We start from the raw sequence: 18,997 nt of genomic DNA, 5'->3' as shown, positions 1-18,997 counted from the left end.
TATTCTGCCAGGTTTACCAACTAATTTTCCATTCTTGTGTAATTCATTTCCTCATACATTAAATTAAAATTTTAAAACTAATATGAAATTAAATTTGCCACCAGTTTCTGCCTCTTATTCATTCGGGGCAATGATGCCCCTGGGGCTGTCCCCCCCTCTCTCATTTTCTGCTGTCCTAGTCACCGCTCTCCAGGTGTGGCCATTGGATTGCTTTGCCTTAGGTCTAAACTTTACAGACAGTCTAAACATGTTGGGTCATGGATCTTGTGTTAAATTTTCAAAAGCACCTAAGTGACTTAGGGGAGTATGTTTCACTGAAAATGGGACTTGAGTGCCTCAGTTACCTTTGAAATTTTACCCCTTGTCTTTTAAAATTTGTTTGGAATTCATATTCATAGATTCCAAAGTCAGAAGGGACCATTGTGATCATCTAGTTTGACTGTATAACGCAGGCCATAGACCTTCCATAAAATAATTCTAGAGTGTATTTTAACAAAAACCAACCACTCTTGATTTAAAAATTGTCAGTGATAGAGAACCTACCATGACCCTTGATAAGTTGTTCCAGTGTTTAATTACTCTCACTGGTAAAAATTTACACCTTATTCCCAGTCTGAATTTGTCTACCTTCAACTTCCAGCCATTGGATCATGTTATACCTTTTTCTGCTAGACTAAAGAGCCCATTATTGAATATTTGTTCCCCAGATAGATAATTATAGACTGTAATCAAGTCACTCCTTAACTGTCTCTTTGTTACGCTAAATAGATAGACTCAAGGAGATCAATCACTATGAGCCATGTTTTCTAATCCTTCAATCATTCTCATGGCTCTTCTCTGAACCCTCTCCATTTTATCAACATCCTTCTTGACTTTTGGGCAACAGAACTGGATACAGCAGTCTAGCGGTGGTCACACCAATGCCAAATACAGATAAAATAACCTCTCCTACTTGAGATTCCCAGTTTATGCATCCCAGGATTTTATTAGCTACTTTTTTGGCTATAGTGTCACATTGCGAGCTCACATTCATCAGATTATCCACCACGACCTGCAAATATTTTTCAGAGTCACTGCTTCCCAGGATAAAAGTCCCTCATTCTGTGAGTCTGGCCTATGTTCTTAGTTCCTAGATGTATACATTTACATTTAGTTGTATTAAAACACACATTGTTTGCTTGCACCCAGTTTCCCAAGCAATCCAGATTGCTCTGAATCAGTGACTTGTCCTCTTCATTATTTACCAGTCCCCCAATTTTTGTGTCATCTGCAAACTTTATCAGTAATGATTTTATTATTTCTTCCAGGTCATTGATAAAAATGTTAAATAATGTAGGGCCAAGAACTGATCTCTGTGGGACTCCACTGGAAACACACCGCCTTAATGACAGTTCTCTGTTTACAATGACATTTTGAGATCTAACAATTGGCCAGTTTTTAATCCATTTGATGTGTGCCGTGTTAATTTTATATCGTTCTAATTTTTTAATCAAAATGTTGTGTGGTACCAAACGCCTTATAGAAGGCAACAGAATCAACTGTGGCATTAGACAGTACAAGTAATAACTCTTTAAAAGACATTGCAAGAGTTAAGTGTGCCTCAAATATGTGAATCCCATGTAGCTTCCTTTGAGAATCTGTTTAGCAAAATACTTGGTTCCCCAATGCATATTGTTTAGTTACCAAGGACCTGAAAATAATTTTTTTGAAAGATGTTGCTTAAAACATTGAATCTGAGATGCAATACTAGATTATTCTTGCTGCCTTTTGATCATAAAATGTGTCAAAATTAAATATTGTCCAAAACAGGAAATATTTAAATAATAATAATGAAAAATGCTTTTTCAGTTTTTCAACCAGTCATGTAGGTGTTGTTGTTTTTCATTTTAACAAAAATAATTGAAGAAAAATAGAAAAATTCTGATTTTTTTTTTCTTTTCCTACCACAGCTTTAGGTCTGAGTGGGCTGATGATTAATTGACACCATTTTTCTAGATATACACTGCCTGCTCCGAAACCTCCTAAAGTCAATGGTACGCTAAAAATGAAGTGAGAATCCTTAATTCTGCACATCCTGGTCCTTGAGAATTAAAATCAAACCCTCCCCATTATTTTAATATATTTGTGATCCGCATCTTCTTGTTAACCCTTGGGCAGTGGGTGAGTGCACACGGCCAGGAGCACGCTATGCAAACACAGACATTAAATTGCTGAAGAAGAGAGTAATACTGGAAACTCGCATGCTTAGCTACTGGACTGAAGGTGATAGGCTGAGGTAAGTCATTAGTATTGGCAACCACTGTATCATGTCTTTTTTTGTTTGTTTGTTTTTATAGAAGAAAAGTTTTGTTCCCTAAACTGGCTCACATGTTGCTAACGAATGTATAACAAAGACCCTTTTGTGTAAAACATGATCATTTTACACAGGCGATATATCAGTCATAATCTTGGAAGGGATGAATCACTGGAGTTCTTTAAAATTCCAATTTTTTTCTAGAGTCTGTACTCCATATATCACTTGTATGACCTGAAAAGCAAAAGGACTCCACATGCTGTAGGGTTCAGTAGAAATTATTGCTGGAATTTTGGAGTACACGAGTAGGTCCGTGATCCTCACAAGTCACACTCTTTGTTACTGTAACACACGAAGAGTGCCTAAGGATCAGAGTTCCAAGCCAGCTCTTCTATTTTGTTCTGTCTTTGTGCTACATTTTGTTTCTCCCTTTCTGTCTGTATGAGGGTCACCTAGTGCAGCCGACATTATTATTAGCCAAGAGTTTTGTGGTAATTTGAACAGAGGTTGCTATATACTGTTAAAAAAATACTTGCACATATAAGGTGTGCCATTGTACTTAATCAGAAGTGCTGAAAGTCAATGGAAGTATGCAGACTGATGTATATAAAAACATCTCTACTTATGACCACCAGTTCTGCATCTTCAGTGTATAACACTCTATCAGAGGAGTCTTGGGTATTAACAACCAGCCTGCACCATTGTCAATAGTACTGCGGTGCTCAAGATATGTGCATTTAATTTTACCTTTCTATAAATAAAAGAGAACAAGTTTTCATCCAACTTGAGTACTCCATATTTGAAGTCAATGGGAGCCTTGCGCCTCTGAAAATATGGCCATTTTTATTTAGATGCCTAACAGTTGGCCCCCAAGTTTGAAAATTATGTCTGTCATGCTTGTTGAGGACTAGCACCTTTGGACTGATTGTTACTTTACAAGCTGTGCTGAGTACGGGGCAGCGTGTAGCTGTTAGAACTGTTCAGGAACTGGAATTCCCATTCTGTGGGAAACTCATGGGTTTGGGGGGGGTTGGGTGGGAGGAGGAGAATGTTCTGAATCAGAATGAAAAGCAGAATTATTTTTAATATGGGACCACCAAATGTTTCATCTTGACTTATTAAAATATTCGTGTTAAAATAATATAAAACTCCACATCTGCCTGTTGACACTAACAAAATGAAATGAACTCTTTGGCCTTTTCCTGCATCAGAATGTTTCAATTTTGATAAAACTGCATTTTGATGGAAAACTGTTCCATCAAACTACTTTCAGCCAGCTCTAGCATCTGCACCACCCAAGCAGAGCAGAGAATGATTGTGACTCAGAGTCCCCCTTCCTTTGAGGAGAAGTTAGCTTACCCTCTTCATGCCCCTTGTGCACCAGACCAGCTATACTGACCATCAAATAGGATTAGGAGAGTAGAGCCAGGACTCCTCCCACTTTCCACCTCTCAGCACCTCCCCCATAACCCATTTTCTCATAGCAAGGAGTTTCAAATGACTCTCTGCTCTCTCCACCTTGGCTAGAGTTGCAATCTGTCCAGGCCAAAAAAGGGAGAAAAAAGGAACGTATTCCCTTTTACTTCCTTGCATGGATCAATAAGGGCTGTGGCAATACAGCCTTGTGGTTGGTATGGCAAGAGAGTGAGGTTTTAAAAATGAAGCAATCAGAAAAGTAATTTCTAGGCACCTGCTATTTTATTTAGAAGCACAGCCTAAAGAAGACCTGTTCCTTCTTGCTGTCACTGAAGATTCTCCTGCCCAACCTTGACCAGTAACAGAGGCTGCTGCTCAAACAGTTTACACAAGGGAGTTTGTAAATGTCTTGTTCAAGGCAAGAGTTTCCCCGCAAAAGCCCCTGCCTTAACAGAACTAGGATAAAGCTACGTGCATGCAAAACATTGCAGATTTTATTATTTTAGGGTTTGATCCAAAGGACTCTGAAGTTAATGGGGGTCCTTTCTGTTGACTTCAGTGGTTTTGGGGTTAGATGCTTAGGGTTTCTCTTTCATTTTTACTGTATTTTGCAATAATCTGCAAATTAAGGGGGGGTTTTTTTGGTTGTTTGTTTTAAAGGAAGTTCCTGCCTTCTTCAATCGTGAAGCTATCATAAGCACAATTGGGTCAACTCTGAGAGGTGTTGAACAGCTGCAATTCCCATTGACTTCGACAGGAGCTTCAGGAGTTTGGTAGCTCTTGGGATTTGGCCTAATGTACATACATGTGCTATTACCCATCTTAGGGAAAACAGATTCTAGTTTAACAATAGCAGCAGCAGGAAACCCATACCCTCTCCATCACAATTTTCCTCGATGAAATAAGAAGAAAGACAAAGTTGGGACTCAAGATGTGGACTCAGTTTCCAGCTCTGTCACAGTCATCTTGTATGATCTTGGACAAGTCACTTAGCCCGAGATCTTCAAAGGTAGTTAGGTGTGTAACTGATTGATTTCAATGAGAATAATAATACTTCCCACCCTTTGTCTGTCTTGTTTATTTGGCTTGTTAGCTCTTTAGAGGCGGGACCATCTCTTACTATGTATCTGTACAATAAGGCCCTGCTCTCTGGTGCTTCTAAGTGCTACTGTATTATAATTAATAATAATGAAGTGTAAATAACATCAAAATAATATGGATATTATAATAATTCTAACTTTATTAAGCACAGGCAGTCTTTCCCTTCCCACCTCCGCCCTTCTTTTACTTTTAGCAAAATAAGGGAAATAAATTCAAAACAAGATGTTTAATGACCTCTAAATTATCGATTCCAACAGCTATAGTAGCTTGGCAGCATTGCACATAGGTAGTATCCTCTAACATTTTCCAGGCTAATAATGGAGCTCAGTGCATGATATGCACATAAAAATTACAAGACCTCCAATGCAAGTGAATGGTATTGTTGGAACCTTAATTTTTGCATTTACTGAATGTTTGTGTTTTAACTGTACAGCGATAACACTGTATTAATGTAGTCATTGGCACATGAATATGAATGTGAGTGTGCATGGATGGGGTGGGGGTGTTTGTTATATGGCTAGCTGTAAGGAAAGAAACAGCCTGCATCAAAATGATGCTTCATTCTAGGGCTGGTTGGGAAACGGGCACAGCAGAGACTTGAACTTGGGTCTCCCACATCCATAACTGTTGAGCTGTTGCCTGTTCTTTCTCTCTCAAAAATGCCATGCTGGATCTATGAAACCTTTTTCAGAACTGGTACATTCCAGTGAAAAGTTTTGGTTTTGGCAAATCGACATTTTTCCAGATGGAAAAACCCCGACCAGTTCTACTCTACTCTATCCCTTAAACCTGCTGCTTGCTCTGGGCCTGGAGGCTTTGTTGGAAACCATTCACTGCTCTTTGTAATGCAGAACAGGGTTTGAACAGAGTAAAAGGCAGAAACTTGCTCCAGACTGTATTCATTAGGGCTGTAACATTGAAGAGAACGGAGACTGTTGCTCATGAACTCATTTAAAACATTCGGCTTTTTGAAACAACTTACTTTGTAATCATTGTCTTGGCTTCTGTCCCTCTTTCATTTAACCTCATCTGCCTGACTTTAAATTCATGGAACAGATTTGCACTGTCTTGGACACCGTGCAATTGGCTGCTGTCATATTCTTGAATTTTTTTTAAGCATTTGATACCATTAATCATATTGCCATATGTAATAAATTGGCTGCCTGTGGTCCATTGCCTGAAACGGTCACATGGTTCCAATCACAATTCTGCCAACTGAAAGTGATTATTGGAAACTCTGACTCTTCCTTTCAGCCATTTCTATTCTGAGTTCCACCGGGTTCTGTCCTGTTTGTACTGTACATTAATGACCTGCTGGCTGCATAGCTGCACAAAGGCCAAGACTTACAAGTATGCACATGTTTGTAAGTGCCGCTGTACATAAGCAATAATCTGTTTGATATCAAAGTCACATCATTACAGTCAGCCTTTGACAGCATTTGCAAGGCTTGAAGGCTAATGCAATACATTTCTAATTTGCAACTTAAACGTCTGCCAGAATGAAAAACAAAAAAAAAAGTATTAAATTTAGCTGTGTAAGATAATTCAGAGAACAAGAACATTTCTGTTATGATTCGGCTCTTGCAGTTGTCAGGGCTCTTGTCATCTCACAGCTGGAATGCTGCAGATTTGTAAGAACAATAGAATTATTTTGGGGAGAAGAGAGTACAATGCTATTTGTAGCACTTCAACTATCACTTTGCCACAGGCTCTTCACATTTGCTTTTAGTAGGGATGAACAAGCTGGTTTGGATAAAACTTTCTTGAACCTTTCCCTAAAAGGTTGAACCATACTTTTTTCTGAGCTGGGAAATCTGGATCTGAATATTATTTATCATTTGTATTACTGTGGCGCCTTAGGGCCCCAAGCACAGATCAGGGCCCCTTTGTGCTAGGCACTCTACAATCAGAACAAAAAAAAAAAAAAGACAGCCCTCTCCTAAACAGATTGCAAACTAACATCCAGGGCCATCCTTGGGGGGGTGTGGGGCCCAGGACAATCAGCCTGTATGGATCCCCCTTAACATTTTTTATACAGGTGAAATCTGGTGTGGGGAGGGGACAGCAGTGCTGGGGGGGTCAAGGGATGATGGAGAGTCACAGGGTGGCACTTGTGCTGGGGGGTCCCAGGAAAGGGAGGGGTGTGGGGCGGAAGGACAATGGATGGAGTCAGCCTGGCGCTGGCATGTTCCAACGGCGCTAGGATGCTGGTGCCGGTGTGATGCTGGGAGCCAGCGGGGCGGAGCAGGGAGGGCTGTGGTAACTGCCAGAGACTGAGTCCGAGCCCCATGATGTTGCACAAGAAAAAGAAATACAACACACACTTCCCGCCGGTGAATGCGGGCCTGACCCCCGCTGCCGGTGCCAGGCCCCCTGACAACCTCCCAACCGTTACCACCATCCCCCTCCCCCCCCCGGGCCAGCCTGGCCCCCCCAGGCTCACCCCCGGGCCGGCCTAGCGCCTGCCACATGCACACTGAAGCACGGGACCGGGTGCGGTTGCCCCGATTTGCCATACCCAGGGAACGGCTCTGCTACCATCAGAGTTTCACTGGCTTGGGCTAACTCTCTCCCTTCTCCCTATCCTCATTTAAAAAATAAATAAAATAAACCACAGACATATCTCTGCATATCTAAGCTATGGCAGGACGAGAAGGAGCACTGCTAGGTTTGCCTAAGGGAGGCTGTTTTCATGGAATCTTCAGACCAAAAGAAGGAAATTCTAGAACTCCCATGGAGGAGATTCTGTTCTGAAGAAGTCGACAATCCATTTTTACCTAGCAGAGAAGCTGGGATCATTTGGTCAACGTTCAGTGAAACATCCAAAACAAAGCTTTTGAGGCTCTCCGTTGCTCACTTTTAGTAGAGATGGGCTGAAAATATCTTTAAAATGTAATACTGCCTAACACACACAGTCCTTTTTACCATTGCTCCTCCAGCCAGGAGGCTCATTCCCACATGCTACCTCTTTCTTTGTCCCCCATTCAGCAGTTATTGACAGGAATGCTTAGGCCAGGCCACAACTTTGGTAGAACCAATGTGATGATGCAACATGGCACAGCCTGAGAGAATCAATATGGCTTTATCTATGCTACAACATTTCATTGCTATTTTCCACAGAGAACTGCTAGCACTGGTGTAAGCACTAGTGTAGACTGGGCTCCAGCATATTCAGCACTGTTTCATGATACCAGGATGATGGAGACTTTATAAATACATAGATGAGAGAGAGTGATGAAACCCCACTGCAAGCAAGATTTCAGACCAGACCTTTAGACATAGGGGTGAAAAACCTAAGCCTGGTCTACTACAACAGGCAACAGCAATATCACTGATGGTAGAAAACAGATCCAAAATGAGCAGCCTCAACTCCTGATGCAATTGAAGGCACTCAGCACATCACAGCAGTGCCCAGCACCATATAAGATTAAGCCCTAAAGTTTCTGCAGGGTCTGTATAAAAATCTCAGTGCTACCCTTATTTTCTGTGTTCCCCAAAAGGGAGAATCCAGGGCATAAGGAGACCAGGCTGAGTGGGGTCCTCCTCTTCACCCCTTCTTTGTGCTTCGGCCAATCACTGCTCTAGTAGGAGAAGAGCAGCAGATTCCAAAGCTGCCCTGGCTACTGCTCAGAACAGTTCTATGGGAAGGGAAACCGGACGAGACAAAGGAAACAGGCCCTGGTTCTCATGGGGGACTTCAATCACCTGGATATCTGCTGGGAGAGCAATACAGTGGTGCACAGACAATCCAGGAAGTTTTTGGAAAGTGTAGGGGACAATTTCCTGGTGCAAGTGCTGGAGGAACCAACTAGGGGCAGAGCTTCTTGACCTGTGGCTCACAAACAGGGAAGAATTAGTAGGGGAAGCAAAAGTGGATGGGAACCTGGCAGGCAGTGACCATGAGATGGTCGAGTTCAGGATCCTGACACAAGGAAGAAAGGACAGCAGCAGAATACGGACCCTGGACTTCAGAAAGCAGACTGACTCCCTCAGGGAACAGATGGGCAGGATCCCTGAGAGAATAACGTGAGGGGGAAAGGAGTCCAGGAGAGCTGGCTGTATTTTAAAGAATCCTTATTGAGGATGCAGGAACAAACCATCCCAATGTGTAGAAAGAATAGTAAATATGGCAGGCGACCAGCTTGGCTTAACAGTGAAATCCTTGCTGATTTTACACACAAAAAAGAAGCTTACAAGAAGTGGAAGATTGGACAAATGACCATGGAGTATAAAAATATTGCTCAGGCATGCAGGAGTGAAATCAGGAAGGCCAAATCACACTTGGAGTTGCAGCTAACAAGGGATGTTAAGAGCAACAAGAAGAAGGTCAAGGGAAGGGTGGGCCCCTTACTGAATGGGGGTGACAACCTAGTGACAGAGGATGTGGAAAAAGCTAATGTAGTCAATGCTTTTTTTGCCACTGTCTTCACGAACAAGGTCAGCTCCCAGACTACTGCACTGAGCAGCACAGTATGGGAGGAGGTGACCAGCCCTTTGTGAAGAAAGTAGTGGTTCAGGACTATTTAGAAAAGCTGGATGAGCACAAGTCCATGGGGCCGGATGCACTGCATCTGAGAGTGCTAAAGGAGTTGGTGGATGTGATTGCAGAGCCATTGGCCATTATCTTTGAAAACTCATGGCGATTGGGGGAGGGCCCGGATGACTGGAAAAAGGCTAATGTAGTACCCATCTTTAAAAAGGGGAAGAAGGAGGATCTGGGGAACTACAGGCTAGTCAGCCTCACCTCAATCCCTGGAAAAATCATGGAGCAGGTCCTCAAGAAATCAATTTTGAAACACTTAGAGGAGAGGAAAGTGATCAAACAGTCACATGGATTCACCCAGGGCAAGTCATGCCTGACTAGCCTAATTGCCTTCTATGATGAGATAACTGGCTCTGTGGATGAGGGGAAAGCAGTAGAGGTGTTATTCCTTGACTTGAGCAAAGCTTTTGATATGGTCTCCCACAGTATTCTTGCCAGCAAGTTAAAGAAGTATGGGCTGGATGAATGGACCAAAAGGTGGATAGAAAGCTGGCTAGAACATCAGGCTCAACGGGTAGTGATCAATGGCTCCATGTCTATTTGGCAGCCGGTATCAAGCGGAGTGCCCCAAGGGTCAGTCCTGGGGCCGGTTTTGTTCAATATCTTCATTAATGATCTGGAGGATGGCGTGGTTTGCACCCTCAGCAAGTTTGCAGATGATACTAAACTGGGAGGAATGGTAGATATGCTGGAGGGTAGGGATAGGATACAGAGGGACCTAGACAAATTGAGGATTGGGCCAAAAGAAATCTGATTAGGTTCAACAAGGACAAGTGCAGAGTCCTGCACTTAGGATGGAAGAATCCCATGCACTGCTACAGACTAGGGACCGAGTAGGTAGGCAGCAGTTCTGCAGAAAAGGACATAGGGGTGACGAGAAGCTGGATGAGAGTCAACAGTGTGCCCTTGTTGCCAAGAAGACTAACGGCATTTTGGGCTGTATAAGTAGGAGCATTGCCAGCAGATAGAGGGACGTGATCATTCCCCTCTATTCGGCATTGGTGAGGCCTCAGCTGGAGTACTGTGTCCAGTTTTGGGCCCCACACTACAAGAAGGATGTGGAAATATTGGAAAGAGTCCAGGGGAGGGCAACAAAAATGATTAGGGGGCTGGAGCACATGACTTACGAGGAGAGGCTGAGGGAACTGGGATTATTTAGTCTGCAGAAGAGAAGATTGAGGGGAGATTTGATAGCTACTTTCAACTACCTGAAAGGGGGTTCCAAAGAGGATGGATCTAGACTGTTCTCAGTTTTACCAGATGACAGAACAAGGAGTAATGGTCTCAAGTTGCAGTGGGGGAGGTTTAGGTTGGATATTAGGAAAAACTTTTTCACTAGGAGGGTGGTGAAACACTGGAATGGGTTACCTAGGGAGGTGGTGGAATTGCCTTCCTTAGAGGTTTTTAAGGTCAGGCTTGACAAAGCCGTGGCTGGGATGATTAAGTTGGGGATTGGTCCTGCTTTGAGCAGAGGGTTGGACTAGATGACCTCCTGAGGTCCCTTCCAACCCTGATATTCTATGAAAGTTGGGATTCTCACGTAATCACATGACTCCATGATCCAGGGCCAGTAAAACTTCTAATATGTGAGTTGGCAGCACTGTAGAGTGCTCATAGGAGAATGGTCCTTTTTGCAAACCTCAGTCACATAAAATGGAACAAAGTTCCAAGGGCTGTTCCCTGTCGACGGGCTGGAGTTCGTATCCATTGACTGCAGAGGTTGCTATTACAACCCTGCACTAGCCCAGGGCTGGATTGGTATGTATGAGCAGCCAGGACACTATGTCATAAATTCAACTGGAACCACTCCCCTTAATTTACCAGCACTCTTTGTTGTGTACATGCATACACAAACTGAAGTGTGTTCTGGGGAGTCCAGTTTTGTGGTTTGCTCCAGAATAAAATGTCTCCCACCACCATTTCTGGAAAAATGGGACTGTGAAGTGAAAGTAAACAGCAGTTAATTGGCCCCGCTGACCTATGCAGCACTTAAGCCCGTAGCTGCAGAGGACAAGTAACTTGAGGTTCTCTTCCTTCTCCAAGCATCACTTTCCCTTTTGATGGTGAAACAGTGAGAGAGAGGACAGCAGAGACATTGGAGGAAAGCAGAAACAAGGGTATGGGGAGTACAGAAATGCTTGGAAGGAAGGGTAAAGAGGACACTAAAAAGGGACAGAAAGAGGAATCCCACTACCACAAAAACAAAAAACAAACCAACCATCACCTGCGGTTATGAATTGCAATGCAGCAGGGACTCACAAGACAAAGTCGACGTTAGCATAAGGGAAGTCGTAGGAGAGTTATCCACTGTGTTTACGAATATGCCAATGAAACCCTTGCTCTTGTGCTTTTTATGAATGCTCAGCTAGAAAGAACCACTGGAAAGAAGAAGAAATATTCTGAAACAAGGAGACAAAACTAGGAGCCAATAGTGTTCACCATTCCTTAAAATAAATAGATCAAAGTGACAGTGATTTGACCCATTTAGCAGTTCTCTATAAAGACCTCAGCTTGAAGACTCCATACAGTCTCACTAAGGCAGCAGTCCAGCAAAGGCTTACATACGTGCTGAGCTTAACACACTGACTTCAGTAGAACTACTCAGTTCAGCACGTGTATAAATCTCTGCAGGACTAGAGGCTAAAGCCCTGATTCAGTAAGGTACTTAAGTACATGCTTTATTTTAAGCACAAGTTGTTCAGTTTAAGTCAAGGAGCCTATTCTGGTGCTTAAAGTTAAGCATGTGCTTAAGCGCTTACTGCGTCAGGGCATTAGTGTTCAGTCATTGTGCAAAGGCCTCTAAACAAAACAAATAACTGGAAATATAAGCTCTTTGGGGCATAGTTTGTCTCTTTTTCTGTCTGTAGGGTGCCTAAAACAGTGGAGCCTTGACCCTGATTGGAACTCCTAGGCACTACAGTAATAAATAATAATAATAGGAGCAAGACCAAAATATTATTCTAAGAAATGAAGCTGCAAAACTACTTCATTTGCTTGTAAAGATTGTTAACTTTTTATGTAACTTGTCAAATAATGTAACACAAACATGTGAAATCATTACACAAATGGAGGTTTACAACAGGTGCTACTCAAATCAGATAGTCAATAATAACTGTATAGGAATACACACAATTCTCTAGCTGTAGGGTCAGAGGGAAATCCAGCACTAAGCAAAACTTTACTTCAAAAGACTAAGGGTTTTTTTCCCTTTTTATTTCCAAACTCCACCTTGTTTCTTTTAAATGTCTCCAATATTATCTTGGAAACTGAAAATCTGTTCCACTGGTAATAGCTCATTTATTTAGCTTCACTAAGAGGACATAGCCAAAATAGGCTAGAGAGTGCCTGACATCATGCCAACAAGAGGCATTTCCAAATACCAATAGGCACAGAAAAGATGATTAATCTGTCTCCTGAAGATCCCGCTCTCTAGGAATTTATTTTCAGAAATTGTGTTCACATGATCAGGCTGGGCTATATCTGAATCCAAAATCCAGGAATCATAATCCTTTTTTTAAAAAACTGGTTTGCCAGTGGCTAAGTAAAGGAAATGTTCCAGTCTGAGGCATTCACATTTTGATTTGCATTCTACCACACACAGTGTCGCAAAAACAGGATGAGAGAATTGAAAAAAGTATTCTGAAAAAAAGGCAACGTGAACACTCTCAATTGCACTGCAGTTTTTACCGGTGACTGGGAGCTTTTTTAATACTGTTGAAGGGATTAAGTAGACAAGGTGCTCTAGCTGTCTCATGTTGTGCACATAACAATCTGTGGCTGCATATATAAAGACATCATTGTGAGCTAGCCAAATATCTGTAACACTGGGAATAGAACTTAGAAACCTGGATCCAAAAACCAAAATCAGCAGCCAGCAAAGAGAATTACTGATATGTAAACAGGTTTTGAGTTTAGCTGATCTAACAAGTAGTGGGTATTAGAAACCACTGGCTTCTATGACACATTTTCTCATATTTTTCTGTAGGAGTCCTATCTTAGTACATCTCTAGGCTTTCAAAAGGGATTATAGTCACCCCAAATTGGACTGAAACACCCTTTCTCCAATTTTTAATGCAATATCAGTACTACGAATGTTCAGCCTCTCAAGAATGCAGCAAGCCTATTGTTTCCTGTTTCTAGAACTGCTTGCCAGTCCAAGAGTAAGTTTTATACTTGATATTTACTGGCTTGAAGTTATCTGAACCATTCTTGCTCTACTATAAACAGAAGTCTGTTTTGTTACAAGTTGTAAACATGCAAACTGGAGTTTGCATTTCTAACAGGTTTGGTTTCATTGAGTCTCTCAGGACTCTTATACCCTCTTAAAATAGTTTTCTACCTGCTGGTTGAAATTCTGAGAGGAATATTTCTTTAGAGTATTTAATGGAGTCAGTAAATACTCCAATGCAAGCCCCCTTGGAACCCACTCATTGGCAACAGATGCCAAGAAGCTAGTAGCCCTAGTATCTGGGACACTGCTGTCACAATCTATGTCCCGGGGAAGACATTCCTCTCCCTTCAGGGGGCTTGAACGCTCCTCCTGATCTGAGACTTGTGCTCCTTTCCGACCAAGTGTGAGCTGTAAGGGGATGTGGTCTTCTTTTGTAGACGAGCATGGCCTAGTACTGCCCCTGGCTCCACATCTGGGTTTAAGTAGTGGTGAAAAATTGGTAGAATCTGCCAGCATTTTCACAATGTTTCCAGTCTCAACAGACAAAGGAGTCCTAGAGGGTCCCTCAAAGTCTTCGTCACTGTTGTCTCGGAGAGTAACTGTGGTGTAACTTGGCAATTCCAGCCCAGGATACAACTTGTTTCTAAATCTGCAAACTAAAGACACAGAGTCAGATGCATAACCCATACTTTTTTTTTCTTTAAAAGCAAATTTGTTTCTCAATGTATATGGCCCTTATCTCCATAGTATCTGAACATCGCAGAATCATTGATTAATTTTATGCTCTTCACAGTCCTTTGAGACAGTAAAGTAGTTTTCCCATAGGAAATCTGTGGCTGAGCCAGAAATTCAACTCAGGTTTCCTGAATCCCGGTCTCTTACCCTACCCACTAGGCAATCCTTCCTGCCTCTCTCATAACAATACAGAGATCAGTTGATTTGAAATGATTGGCCTAGAACTAGAGCTGGAAGTCTAGTGAGAACAGACTCAAGAGATTTCTGCTATTCCCTGACCCCATCTAATCACACATATTACAGGAGCTTTCCTTGCAGCATTAAAGTGCTTACTGGTTTTGACTGGGGCTGAAAGTGGAAGAGCAGAGGCATGAAAGTTTGAGAGGAATAAAATTTAACCCAATACCTTCCTGAGCCAGACTCAATGCTTCATTTCACACTTGAGTTCAGCAGCCTGACAGGTGGGGGCAGTGGTGTCTCATATTTATTTACTTCTTTCAGAATTCTCACTTTGCAATTCAACTATCTTTCTCTGCATTTATTTCCTCCCCCTTCTTCCCCCTGGAGTTCTTCCCTTGTTGGTAGTTGTTGCTCCTGTGCTGACCTGTGAACTGGGATCCTTCGCTGATCTGTGCATGGAGGCTTCAGAATGCCCAGCAACTCAGTCTATCCTCCCCAGCAGACTCTGCATTGCTGGTGCCAGAAGGCTTCTAGAAGGCTGACTGAATGGGAGTCATATGTAGCAACCATAGTGATGTTGTGAGAATCTCCCATAGTTTAAGCAGCACTACCACCACCTGTGTCAAAAGTGCTCAACATAGCTGAGCCATGAATTTGTTCTGGATGCCCTTGTAAAATATGTGCATATTTCAGCAAGGTCATACAGTGCACCAGTTGCCTTGTGCCTATGTTGCTCTTGTGCTCTCAAAAGGCTTACAACCTGCTGGAGATGAGGCATGGGGATGGGAGGCTTCCTGCAGTCTCCTCCTACACAGCAACACTGGGGCTCCATGAGAGGAGAACCCTTAAACATGGGGGTGGGGAATCAATACATACTTCCTTCCATATCTTTTCTTTAATAGCACTGGACAGATGCAAACCTAACAGGTCTTGTGCACCTGCTGGGCGGGATGACATCCAGCCCTTTCCTGTACTGTCACTGCCAATGATAACTCCCCAACCTCAGTGGCTGCCTCTTGTGATTCCTCTCAGAGAGGCTGCAATGGGTTCCCAGTTCCTTACTCAAGGGCAAAAGTTGTTTTAAAAGTCTCATGATTCTAGTTTTACATTTGCACATATTTCAGCCAGGGAACTGAGACTGAATTGCAAGTGCTTCGGAGGATAGGATTAACATTCAAAATGATCTGGACAAACTGGAGAAATGGTCTGAAGTAAATAGGATGAAATTCAATAAGGACAAATGCAAAGTACTCCATTTAGGAAGGAACAATCAGTTGCACACCTACAAAATGGGAAATGACTGCCTAGGAAGGAGTACTGCGGAAAGGGATCTGGGGGTCATAGTGGATCACAAGCTAAATATGAATCAACAGTGTAACGCTGTTGCAAAAAGAGCAAATATCATTCTGGTATGTATTATCAGAAGTGTTGTAAGCAAGGCATGAGAAGTAATTCTTCCGCTCTACTCCGCACTGATTAGACCTCAACTGGAGTATTAGGTCCAGTTCTGGGCACCACATTTCAGGAAGGATGTGGACAAATGGGAGAGAGTCCAGAGAAGAGCAACAAAAATGATTAAAGGTCTAGAAAACATGACCTATGAGGGAAGATTGAAAAAATTTGGGTTTGTTTAGTCTGAAAAAGAGAAGACTGAGAAGGGACATGATAACAATTTTCAAGTATGTAAAAGGTTGTTACAAGGAGGAGGAAGAAAAATTGTTTTTCTTAACCTCTGAGGATAGGACAAGAAGCAATGGGCTTAAATTGCAGCAAGGGAGGTTTAAGTTGGATATTAGGAAAAACTTCCTAACTGTCAGGGTGGTTAAGCACTGGAATAAATTACCTAGGGAAGTTGTGGAATCTCCATCATTGGAGACTTTTAAGGTTAGACAAACACCTGTCAGGAATGGTCTAGATAATTAGTCCTGCCACAAATGCAGGGAACTGGACTAGATGACCTCTCGAAGTCCCTTCCAGTTCTATGAATTGTAACAGCATTTGTTATGTTTAAAAATACATTTTCCTATGCATATTCCTATGCCACGGTGTGCAGTGATGGGGATGCAGGGAAGTAAGGAGGGTGACATGGAGCGGCATTTTGTGCAGAAATAAAGGTGAAGGAGTGATGCATCCCGAGCTCTTCAGAACTAACAGCCACAGGAAGGGGAGTGTAGTGTAACTTGGGGTGACCCAAGCAGGAATATGTCATTTACACATCCTCAAACCCCAGTTACTAGTTCAAATTAAGGGTGTCATACACAGCATGGAATGGGAACTTTGCCAGGGTCTCAGAAAAGAGTATTCTTAAAACCATGATTGTAATTATATAACAAGTCAATCCCTTTTCTATAGGTGAAATTGGGAAAGATTTGAATTCTGATTCAAGAACAAAGAACCAGGAACTTCAGCTTTCACTTGTGATCCTGCTTGTACAGTACCCCCGACTGTCTACAAGGCAGCAAACTTTATATCAGGGGTTCTCAAACTGGGGGTTGGGACCCCTCAGGGGCTCACAAGGTTATTACATGGGGGGTTGCGAGCTGTCAGCCTCCACCCCAAACCCACTTTGCTTCCAGCATTATAACGGTGTTAAATATATAAAAAAGTGTTTTTAATTTATAAGATGGGTCACACTCAGAGGCTTGCTATGTGAAAGGGGTCACCAGTACAAATGTTTGAGAACCACTGCTTTATATAGCCCATACCATCTCCCCACCCCACAACACTCAGTGCAGGGGGGAAGGCTAGGGGAAGAAGTTGGAGGAACAAGAGAACGACCCTACCCAGGAAAGAGCCCCAGACTTCCTTTCTTATAGACTGCCAGCAGGCTTATGACCACTTCACTAGGACAAACACCAACTCACCATCACCTGGTGATACTGCCACCTTCCTCTTGGTGGTGGGCCTCTTAGAAGGCCCTGGCTCTGCTTCCTCCTCTGCAGAGGGCAGTTGGTTGTCTGCATTCCTCTCTGAATCCTCCGTCACCAACTCTGGCTCCTCCACTGTTAGCTGGGGTCTTGGGACCTGCTTGATCTGACCTCCTGGTGCCCCACTTCCCTGATCAGAGGGAAATAACTTTGGAAAGTTCATGGGATGCCACACTGTGGTCACAGGGGAAGCCTCAGGATTTGGAACCACCTTAGCATTTGGCTGAGGCCCAGCCTGAGCACACAGCGTAGGGGCAATAGTGGCTGTGGCTGCAGTAAGCCCTTTCGGAGGGCTATGTCTCCCACGTGAGGGTGGAGGCCTTGCTCCAGAAGCTGCATGAGAAGCCCCATCCAATTGTAGCAAAGGTAACACATTTCCTCCAGCAGCTGAACTTATTGGGAAGAAAGGAGTTGCAGGCTGCAATGCTAACGGAGCCCGAAGCTTGGAACGGCACTTTCTGGGCATTTCAAGGATTCACCTTAAGTCCTGCCAGTGAGACGGGGTGACTAAAAGGTCAATCTCCCTGCAACCCTCCCTTTGTTTTAGGAAAGAATAAAGGGGCTGCCTAGCCCTTTCAGACAGTTCAGGGCTAGGATGAGCCAGAAAAATGAGATAATCCATCCACAACTACTCCAGCCAGGAGCAGCTGGGCAGGAAAGGAGCTAGCACTGCAGCTGGATCATTGAGTGAGCAATTAACACCAGCAGCATACAATCCGCTAGGCTGCTCGGGAGGGCTGCTGGCAGTCCCTGGGGATTAGGAGGGGGGCCCAGCCAGTAAGGCTGAATCACATGGTTGGTTAGATCAAAAAGCTAGGTCTTAAAGAAGGCACAGCAAAAAAAAAAAAAAAAAAAAAGGCTGTTTGGTTCTTAAAGAGACAGTGGACCTGAATCAGAATTTTTGTACCAGCTGAGTTATGAGACTGTTGTCCCCTTATTAAAACTCAGTGGGGGGTATTTTGGTTGGCTAGCTTCCAGAACCAAAAGAAAGGGGAAGGGTTGATGGGAAATCAGGACCCTGAGACTGACAGCAATGGGGAGAGGCCAATGCCCCAGGTCAGCATGATTGACAGGATGGGCAGGCTAGTCAGGAGGCCAGGAGGGTCCTGCCCTCTGTGTGACCTGGAATTGCCTGGGTCAGACAGAGTGGGGCCGAGCTAAGGAGCACGCAGGGGCCTACGCTGGGCTGGGGAGCAGAGCTGTGCCAGCCAGAGAAGCAGTCCAAGAAGCAGGTCAGTGCTGGGAGTAGAGTCACAGAAGCAGCCCAAAGAGCAGATGTGTGCTGGGAAGAGATCTGCAGCAACCAGAGCCAGAGAAGCAGCCCAGGGAGCTGGAGGCAGAGCAGCAGCAGTGCTGACACAGAGTGGAGCTGGAGCTGGAGCTGGAGCTGGAGCAGTCTGGAGCTGGGTGCAGTGAGCAGTTGGGGTGAGCGAGGGGGACCCTGGGCTGCGGGCCCAGCACAGGGAGATGCCCCCACCCAAGAGGCTCTGCAGGCCAGACTTGGAAGGAGATCGTAACCCTGACAGGGTCCTGCCATCTAAAGCCTGAGGGCATGTGGCCAGAGCAAGTGTTCGACCCGCAGCATCCCTGCAGCACAGCCAGGGTCTGAGAAGGGGGCTTGGGACTTGTGA

General features: G+C 43.6%; 1 protein-coding gene and 1 long non-coding RNA gene across 3 annotated transcripts in view; one reads left to right on the top strand and one right to left on the bottom strand.

The window, feature by feature from the left end:
• LOC135981155 (uncharacterized) overlaps positions 1-6,272 on the top strand; it is a 49,559-nt gene extending 43,287 nt beyond the window's left edge. The window contains exons 4-5 of one of the 2 annotated variants that reach the window (XR_010598118.1): positions 1,950-2,275; positions 4,370-6,272. This is a non-coding gene — a long non-coding RNA (uncharacterized LOC135981155). The remainder of the gene's footprint in view (positions 1-1,949; positions 2,276-4,369) is intronic. The other variant, XR_010598117.1, reaches the window with a different exon arrangement.
• A 6,080-nt stretch (positions 6,273-12,352) lies between these two features.
• Positions 12,353-18,168, bottom strand: LOC135972063 (uncharacterized). The gene is made up of 2 exons (XM_042854853.2): positions 17,304-18,168; positions 12,353-14,180 (listed from the first exon to the last, which is right to left on the bottom strand). Exons 1-2 carry the CDS (start codon positions 17,830-17,832, stop codon positions 13,666-13,668), a joined length of 1,044 nt encoding a protein of 347 aa, XP_042710787.2. The 5' UTR covers positions 17,833-18,168; the 3' UTR covers positions 12,353-13,665.
• Between the last annotated feature and the right edge of the window lie 829 nt (positions 18,169-18,997).

The sequence above is a fragment of the Chrysemys picta genome, chromosome 2 (genome assembly GCF_011386835.1).
Source record: "Chrysemys picta bellii isolate R12L10 chromosome 2, ASM1138683v2, whole genome shotgun sequence".
In the NCBI taxonomy this organism is placed as follows: Eukaryota; Metazoa; Chordata; order Testudines; family Emydidae; genus Chrysemys; species Chrysemys picta.
This window is presented reverse-complemented; position numbering and strand designations above follow the sequence as displayed.